Raw genomic sequence first — 9332 nt, 5'->3', positions numbered from 1 at the left:
CTTTAAAAATGTTTATTTTTATAAGGCAAATGGGCAAAACCCTTCTTAAGATTTTGCTTTTACACATCTTTCTAACAACAACAACAAAGCATCTGCACTAGATTTTATTTAGGAGTATCAGAGTGAATGAGACAAACAGCAATTATCAGATGCTGATTTGTAAAAAATGTGTGGCATTGTTTTCCTTCCATAATCATATGCTATTTTGTGTCGGTCACTCACAAAGAATAATAATGAAATACATAGAAATTTTGTGTTTTATAACGTGACAAACTGTGAGAAGTTTCAAGTGGGATTAATACTTTTGCAAGGTACTGTTTTCAGCTTGGACAGACTTACTTAAAACCACAGTAGAACGTTTTTCTGCGTGTGTAGAGCACCACCTGCTGGTAAAATTTTAATTTAGGTGAAAAATAAATGCATTAAGCCTTAACATTTCTGCACTTTTGATGCGTTTCAGTACAGAACATCCAATCGTTGCTCATCCTGAAATCTTAGTTTCCGAGTGTCACAGAGGGAACATGCTCAAGTTCAAACTCTGCTTCTGGTCCAATGAAAGCAAGAGGAGGGCTATTTGGAAAGAACAAATAAACATAGAGAAGGTCAAGGTTGTTTATTGTGAGTAGAGCAAGAACAGAAAAGACGAATGGAGCTACTGTTAACAACTTTACTCGGAAAATGATGCATTACCTGGAAATAGTCTTTGCCCGTTTGGTAAAAGCTTGAAAATCAGGGCAAAACGCCCGGAAAACATCTGTGTGAGGGGTGAGAGGAAATTCCAGGACCCAGAGGCCGGTTGGGTTGCAACACTGTTGACTTTTTTTCTTTTTTTAGAAGAAAAAGAAATTAGGTCTGCTTGACCTAAGTGGTCAAGCAGACCAACCTAATTGTTAAAGCCCGATGCAAAACTGCCCACTAAAACTCAATCCATTTAAAAGAAATTTCTCATAAGGTGCATTTGAGTTGTTCATATACCCCTGACAGATTTAGATGTACAATTATTTTTCATTCAACCAAGAATTTTGATTCAGACTGAAGATAACCTTTTTTTCTGATATCTTAAACACATCTGGGGTATGAATAATTCTGGACTTGTTTTTAGATTTTCCACCAATAATCCACCTTGCATAAAAACATTGAATATTTTTAGGACAACTGGTAAAGTTGATCTTTTATTTCTTTTTTTTTAAAGTATTTTTTAATAAACTTAAGACTGTACTCAGAATTGAACAATAAGTAACAAGAAAAATGTTTTTTTTTTAAATATATATGTATATACTTTAAAAATAAAAATAAAAATTCGAAATGTATGGTTAAAGACTAAACCCCAAATCAACATTCTTGTGTGAATTTGTTTAATTCTGCAATATTTTAGCGTAAAACCGTGCAAGTGCTGCCCTCCATGGGTTAGATGGTGCTACTGCAGTTGGTTATAACGGTACATCTTGGTTGAGGTCACAGTTCGTGTATAAAATCACTGTCAACTTTATGGCATTTAGCAAATACAAATAATATTCATAATCTCAACTGACCTGAAAACAGGAAAACTTTATGCTGACTTTCAGTCAAACTGTGTTTATTTCAGCATGTGGCAGGCTGAAAGCTGACTAAGACTATATTTACTCATTTTTTTAATTCATTGTCATTCAGGGCTGAAAGTGAATGTGAGCTTCTATATTTTTCACAAGACAGGAGATATTTTAAAATTGCTCATTTATATAGTAGAAAAAAGTCGTAGAAGTCAGTATCTTAATTATAATAAATTAAGACCAACTAATAAACTTATTGTCTTTAATGTATATTCATCTGCACAAAGAGAGTGGAAGAAGAGAACCTTAAGCAATATATACGACATATTAAAATAAAAAAGCATCTAACTTTCTTTGTAAATCCAAATGATTAACAGTGATTATTAAGTCAGTGCCATATGACTGGATGTTACAGTTGCAACAAAGTATAAGAAAGTAAATTAAAAAAACAAGCTTAGTGCTCAGTCCAATGGCTTGTGGTTCACAATTCAAACAGTGGCTCACTTTACGACATTTATATTTATAATTTTTTGTGAAATTATTTAACAAAGAGAAAAACTGTAATGTATTACATAACAATTACGTTGACACACAATGCATTGTTGGGACACATTTGAGGATTTTATTTGACTTTAAAATAAAACAATGGTTATCAGTGGTATAAGCTTGTAAAAATGGTTTCAGGAAGTGAGGTAAAGGAGGACTGATAGCCTCCAGTGCTAAAAAAAAACAAAAACCCAGACACATTAAAATGACTCATGAAAGAATCAAGAGTCTTTCAGCTTCAACGGTGTGTAAAACTGTCATTTTTTAGAATCTTTTTAATATTTTATATACATCTATTTAATGTTTAAAACTGAAAAGTGACTTGAGTTTCAGATCAAGCTACTTTGACTGTTTGGACAAAGATCACATATTTTTTAATGTGAGGTAATTGCTCTAGTTGTGACTTTTATTTCTAGAAAAAGAGAGAAAGAAGAAAGAGGTGAGCTGCTAGAAGGCCAAACAGTGATAAAACTGTACCTTACCACATTTGATCCAGTTTGGGAATGACCACAGCACACAAGGGTCCATCTTCTTTGCACAGTGATGCGGCCTTCTTGTAATATGTTAAATCGAACTCTCCTTGTTTTCCTCTTCTTTGTTCATAGAAATGCTGATGTTTGCACATCCATTGTTCTGTGTGTTACCCTCCAGTGCGTTGTCTTTGGCCTGGTTCCTCAGAGCTAGCTTCTTCTGTCTCTTGATGATTTTAACGTAGAGAATTCCCCACAACACATTGGCAAGGAAGTACAGTCCCGTTACCAAGCCTACGAAAGTCATTCTGAAAGTAAAGCGTGTTATAAAAACATTGGTTACACATGTGCCGGATTTTAATTTGCCGCGATTTGTGACGTGGCTGGCAAGGCCAACATCTGTTCTCACCTAAACGCGTTGGAATCATAAAGCCTACATGCTCCGCGTCCTCCACATTGCTTCGTGCCCCATTTCAAACAAGTTCGATCGATCAGTGCTCCGAAATATATCGGGGGAGGGATCCCACCTGGGAAGTCACGTCAAATGTCATCAATGTCGTTACTAAGAACTGGTGCTTGTTGCAGGTGCAGTACTCACCCAGAGTTCTCACAATCAGCGTCTGCATACCCAAGGCCAAAGACTTCAGATCTGGCTGGATGGATCTAATTCAGAGAAGCACAACGGAACATTATGTCAGAGAATAAAAGCGTGAAATTTAAGAAACTGAGGTTTGTTTCTTGTGGGCAAGTAAGGATAAAAGAATTAAACATAGCCAAAGTTAGACAAACCTATTTACATTTATTTTGTAATTGCCCTAACTTAAGTTTTATTGCTGTCACTAATGTTATCATTTAATGCTTAATGCACCGATTTGGCATTAACATTATGTTCAACTGCCTAAGTTCAGCAACGTTTAGATGTCTTTCTGCTTTAGCACACCTGGCTCCAATATTAGCTCACTAGCTGAGCTTTGTAAAGCTTGACTGCATACCAGTGAGGCAGTTTCACTGGTTAATTCAAGTGTGTAGGTCAAGGGACGCATCTAAAACTTGCAGGACTCTGGCCCTCAGGGATTGATTGAGTCTTACCTGAGTAACACAATATATCCCGGTGTGGCCCCACAAGCAGAAATGAAAGCTCCCGCCACCGTCAAAGCCATGTAGATTTTAAATTTATAATCACAATCGCTCTTCCTCGAACACTGGCCCAGCACAGCAGACATGTTCGCAGCAGGGGTCATGAAGTCCCCAACACAGGTACAGTTATGAAACACCTGAAGAACAAAAACACCAGGATCTAATGTAGAACAACTTGTGCCTTCGGCTGAATACAGCTGATACGGATTTTGGAGATCTACTACTTTCAATCTTCAGAGTGAAATCTGTAACTCTGTCTTGTCCATGTGGATGGATTTTGTGTTGGTGGAAAAAAATCTCACCATTGCTTTTCCTGTCCCAGTGGCGGTCTGGCAGCCAGCCAGGCAGGGAGAGGCGTACGTCATGCCGTTATAGGCGCAGACTGGATCCCAGTGCTTCATGGAGCAGGAACAGCCCATGTTGCACGGCGACAAAAGTGTGGAATAATTGTAGGATACTTGTTGATAACTGGACCAAAGCAGACATGTGCTGTTTGTCGGAACATTATTCATTGCCAGTGAAGTCAAGAGATTTCATCAAAAAAACAAAAACAACTCACCCTTGATATGCAACAGTCAAACCAGCCACCTCTGCATTGTCACAGTGGAAGAAGCCCTGCAGGGTGAGCAAAGAAAAGGCTCCAAGAGATGCAGTGATGGACACTCTGGCCGCTCCAATGACACCCAGGTTGAAACGTTTCAGCACAAAACCACCAGTGATGATGCCCAGAGCGACCGCGGGCAGGTTCATGATGCCTTAGTGGTGAAATGTAGAGACGGTTTATAGGACAGAAAGGATGATTCCTTACATTTTCAAGATGGAAAACAAAGGGTTGACAATGTTGAATAACCACCCAGTCATCAAATGCTAAATATAGCGTCTAGATTTTCTAAGCACTTGCTCAAAGGGAGATCTCACAGTGGGTCATTAAGTGCTTACATTCTTGAGTTGATGTTATCACACACAATCACACTTCCCTTTCACAACATCATTGTTCCAAATGCAGGAAAGTGAAGAGTGAGTGGGGGCGGGGTGAGCGGTGTACCTATGAGAAAAATGGCCTTGGATGCCGCCTGGCCGTAGATCTGCTCCATGAATTTAGGTTTGAAGGTGATCAAGCCAATGAAACCGTTGACCGCAACCAGGTGGGTGAGAATCATCATGGAGTAGATGCTGTTCCTGAAGAGTCTCTTCAGTGAAGGAACAAAATCTGGCAAAGAACAAAGCACTAAATGAGATTACTCTCAGCTCTTAGTGTTTTTGGGGCATACAACCAAAACTACCTTTAGCCATTTCCTTAAACGTGACGGCCTTCTCTTTGTCTTCACCATCTTCGGTTTCATCTGGTAGGAAACTCTCCTGTTCTGGCCCAGAAGCTAGCTCCGTGCTTTTGTTGCCACCTTCTTCCTCTTCCCCCTGTTTCGGCAAAGACTTGGGCAGGAAGAAGAAGGGGATGCTCGACAGCAGAATCACTGCACCAGTCAAGATGAAGCCCAGCCACCAGGCTCCCACCCAGCGGGAGTCCTTGTAGTTGATGGTGATGCTGTCTGAGGAAAAGGAAGAAGGATGCCTGTTGGGTTCGGACGTTTGTTTTTATGTTGTTTCTTTTTGTCTGATGAATTTCGGAATTCCCAGACAAAATCTCAATAAGTGGAGCAATCCCATGGATGTAAATTCTTCCTTGGGAAGTTGTAGGTTTCTTTAAAACTCTAGTCTTGATATCCAATGTGATTGCCATTTAAAACATTGTATTAACAGGATATGAATTAGTTGTTCTCCACTGAAACATTTAGGTACTTAATGATAATATACCAGTAAACATGCAGCTATAGTCTGGATTACATAGGTAGATCCTATATAATTACTCAAAGGAATGCTTTAGCTGACGGCAAGCCGGTTTCTCCTTTATTCTCAGAATGAGATGTCCCATACCTAAATCGACAAATCCAATGTCCACGTAGGTCTTGGCAAGGAAGGACCCCAGCATGAACCCAAACATAGGACCTAATATTCCCGTTGTATGAATGCAGGCTAGCACAGAAGAAGAGAAAAGAGGAGAGGGTGTTATGGATCTTGCGGGATATTTCACTTCTATGCTTACGCACAGATGACATCCAAATAGAAAGTCTTACATAAATTGATCAAAAATAAAGGTGGGCTGATAAGAAGCTGAGAGTTGGCTATGAAGATGTATGGTGTAAGGGAAAACTAAAACGTATACTGATCCTAGGCACCGTGCTAAGCCAAAGCATGCTGTAACTAATAACAACAACAACAAACCCAAATAGAAAGGAGTGTTCTCGTGTTTGGAGAAGTCATCCAGATAGGATATTCCCAAAGGCATGATCGGCGTCTCTCCAATTCCACGCAGCACGTTTCCCAGGAAAACGTAGATCCACATGGAAGAGCCGACTGCCTTTTCACAAGCTGGGGAGACGATGACCAGCAATTAAACTCTTTCTGGCAGATTTAGGACCAACGCTAAAGTGCATGGAGGTGAATTTCGAAACGAAATACCAGCTACCTTTCATGGCTTCTACATCTGGGACTTCATCCTTCTCATTCAGGCTGTGGTTGGACAAACATGGCAGGATGTTTTCTGTGCTGTTGACCTGAGTGTTGTGTGACATGCTGGTCTCATATTTATACCTAGGAAAAATAAGAATAATGTAACCTGTGCAAGATTGGAAAACATATGAATACTCCGTTTCTTTTTTGTTGTGATATATAAATTGATTAGCTAATTTAAACACCTGCTCTACTGATGAGTTGTCAGAGAGTTGGTGTCACTTCTTTTTCTTTTATTTAAATAAACCGAAACACACTGAATTTCACAGCACATCTAAATGTTAAGGTTGTCAAAGTCAAGCTGGCATAACTGACCTACTTTCCTCTGCCTTGGTATTTTTTTTAACTAAAATGTATTCCTGACCTTGTTACCTTGTTGTGTAGCATTGACAATTAGCAGCAAAGCAGTGAGCCCTTTTCTTTCATATGTACTTAATATTTAGCATCCCATATTGACTTGTCAGCTAAAACCAATGGTAGTCATCATCGGCGAGCATTTTATTTTTTTTCCCCATGTGACATCACAGTGCAACGTGTCTGTAAACGACTTATATCACTGATTTTACTTATAGAAGTGCTTTATAACTGGGTAAAATATAATACAGTTCCTTGACAAGCTAGTTGTGAAACATATAGATTTTTCTTTTTGGAAAAGATGTAAGCAGAGTAAATAGGTTTTATACTAACGGGCCCTGCAGGAAGTGTGGCAGTGCAACAATGAACGATCCGGCGGCCATGACCAAGCAGCCGATACCAATCAGCCTGGGACGATGGAGCTTTGCACCAAAGTAGCTCACAAAGGCGATCACCAGCAGGTTTCCTGTGGAGAAAAATAAAATGCAGAAAACCATTAATTAAAGGAGTAGCTCCAGGATTTCAGAATCCAGAACATCTTTACTTCACGTACCCATTTCAAAGCTGCCATCTATGACCCCAATCAGAGAGCTGGGGATGTCGAAGCGTCTCTCAATCTGGGTGATGGAGCTCTTCATGTAGGAGCCACCAAAAGCTTTGGCAAAGTACACAAATGCCAAAGAGACAAGGAACAGCTGCAAAATAATATAAAAAAAGTTGTTAACCTAAGTTGCCTTTAAACACACTGGACAATCTCAGACGATGCGCAGCAATTAGTTCATGGGTCTAAAATCCAAAATGCACCGAGTGCCTTTAACTCCAGACTAAAAACCCACCTGGTTAGAGTTGCATTCGAAACATCATAGATGAAACATCAATCAACATTCTGATGTGTAACAACGTCACTTGTATGATGTAAACCATCTTTAACTGCCTTGTGGCTGAAATGTGCTGTACAAATAAACTTTGATTGATTGATTGAATATATGAGAACAAATCTCAATAAGTATGACACTTCTTCAAAGAACCCCAGCAACTCTTTTCAGTACCAATAAAAAAAAATGCTTTTGGTGTACAAAGCTTTTTCTTTATGTGACTGAAGGTGATGAGTGTATTTTACTTGAAAGCACCAAGTTTGTAACACCAGCAGTGTTCATATCAGACCACTCTGTAATATACAGAAAAAAAATCCTGCTTGGTGTTGACTTAACCCCAAACCGAACGTGCAGATTTAGCCTAAGGCAATTGGATGATGTAATAGGAGGAGACGATTTATGATCTGTTTACAAAACTATCTCGTTGTTTTTTATTATTAGCTCAGACCATGGCCCCAATTTGCTTTAGTTCTGGCACCAAGAATAATTTATGAAGATTTACAGAAAAAAACTCATTTGAGAAGCTTATCCAACTTTTAACATGCCGGTAAAAGTTGGGTAAGCTTTTACCGGCAACCAAAGCGAATTGGTTTTCCAAAAGGAAATCAAATCCTTTTCCTTTGGAAAATAAGGTCCAACATTATTTTGTGCTATTACTAACGATGCAATATATTGTGTACACACAAAGTCGTTACTCTGATAGCATTTTGATAAATACTGCTACTAATTACTCTTGTTTGGTACAAATGAAAATCACCAGGAGAGTACAGTATAAATCTTAAAAATCAGAGCCTTGTTTCTTACAGAAATAATCATTAATATGCATTTTATTGATTACACTCGAATAGATGTGATGCATTATTAAATTGCAGGTAAAGTATTCTTTCATAGGCCTTGGATTTGGCGAAGGCTTGACCTTTTTGCTACTTTAAAGTCCAACATGTGGTAATACAGGCAAAAGGTAGGACTCCGCTGACCTTGAGCTGGGAGCAACAGGCCTGGCGTGTTTTTTTGGCCTCCACGCTCATGATGCTGCTTCTTGTTCAACTGGACAGAGAAAAGGAGGAACAAAACGATCCCAATAGCCCTGCAAAGTTAGAAGTACAACATGTTAGCTGCAAGCGAGCTTTTACTAATTTGATTATTTTTGTTTAATAGACATAAAACTATTTTATTTCCTCACTCTGTAGGCATTAAAGAAAAATGTTGAAGCTGCTTTTTTTTTTTTTCTTTTTAGGACAAAAACACCTAAATAGGTTTAACTTTTCTTTCCCCCGACACCACTGACATTATCTTAACAATTTGTCTTTTTCAAACTTTTATGTTTCTGATTATCGCTGCAACTGGTTCTATACTGAGCTGCACATCCTAATGAAGAGATAGAGATGAAAAGAGATGAAAAGAGACAAAACTGTTGGGAGTATTTACCTGAAGTGGTGGCGTCCCAGTTTGAAGGATCCCAGCTTGGTGGCTTGTCCTAACTGGCAGGAATCAGTGCTTAAAGCCCAAGTCTTATCTCCAAATTATAAAATCACGTGTAATCAGTAACTCGGGCACTCATGTTGGCCTTGTTGATTATGTCAACAAAAGGCCACCCAGGCCTCATGTAATGGTGACACGAGCCCCAGACTCAAACAGAACTGCGACTGAGCGGCTCGTCCAATCCCGGTCCGAGCGGCAGGCGAAGGGTTCAGAGGTTCTCCGAGCACAAACACAAGCAGACAGTCACAGTTGTGCACATCCTTCTCCGTGAAACATCACAGGCCTCCCAAGTAGCCATCCTTTTGAACGCACAACAAACAAGAGAGCAGCAGCAGCGCGTCGCTGAGTTGGCCAAGGTTTTATTGTGTGTT

At 39.3% G+C, this 9332-nt stretch overlaps 1 protein-coding gene across 1 annotated transcript; it reads right to left on the bottom strand.

The window, feature by feature from the left end:
• Positions 1-598: 598 nt before the first annotated feature.
• On the bottom strand, positions 599-9102 carry LOC116737050 (solute carrier organic anion transporter family member 1C1-like). Its single transcript, XM_032590005.1, has 15 exons — positions 8908-9102; positions 8457-8566; positions 7158-7299; positions 6938-7070; positions 6207-6331; positions 5963-6109; positions 5615-5713; positions 4966-5229; positions 4728-4892; positions 4242-4437; positions 3985-4150; positions 3635-3819; positions 3144-3208; positions 2955-3072; positions 599-2853 (listed from the first exon to the last, which is right to left on the bottom strand). The coding sequence occupies exons 2-15, from the start codon at positions 8505-8507 to the stop codon at positions 2640-2642; spliced, it is 2070 nt and encodes a 689-aa protein (XP_032445896.1). The 5' UTR covers positions 8508-8566; positions 8908-9102; the 3' UTR covers positions 599-2639.
• Between the last annotated feature and the right edge of the window lie 230 nt (positions 9103-9332).

Source organism: Xiphophorus hellerii, chromosome 17, assembly GCF_003331165.1.
Source record: "Xiphophorus hellerii strain 12219 chromosome 17, Xiphophorus_hellerii-4.1, whole genome shotgun sequence".
Lineage (NCBI taxonomy): Eukaryota > Metazoa > Chordata > Actinopteri > Cyprinodontiformes > Poeciliidae > Xiphophorus > Xiphophorus hellerii.
The sequence above is the reverse complement of the archived record's forward strand: the minus strand, read 5'-3'. Positions and strand labels throughout refer to the sequence as shown.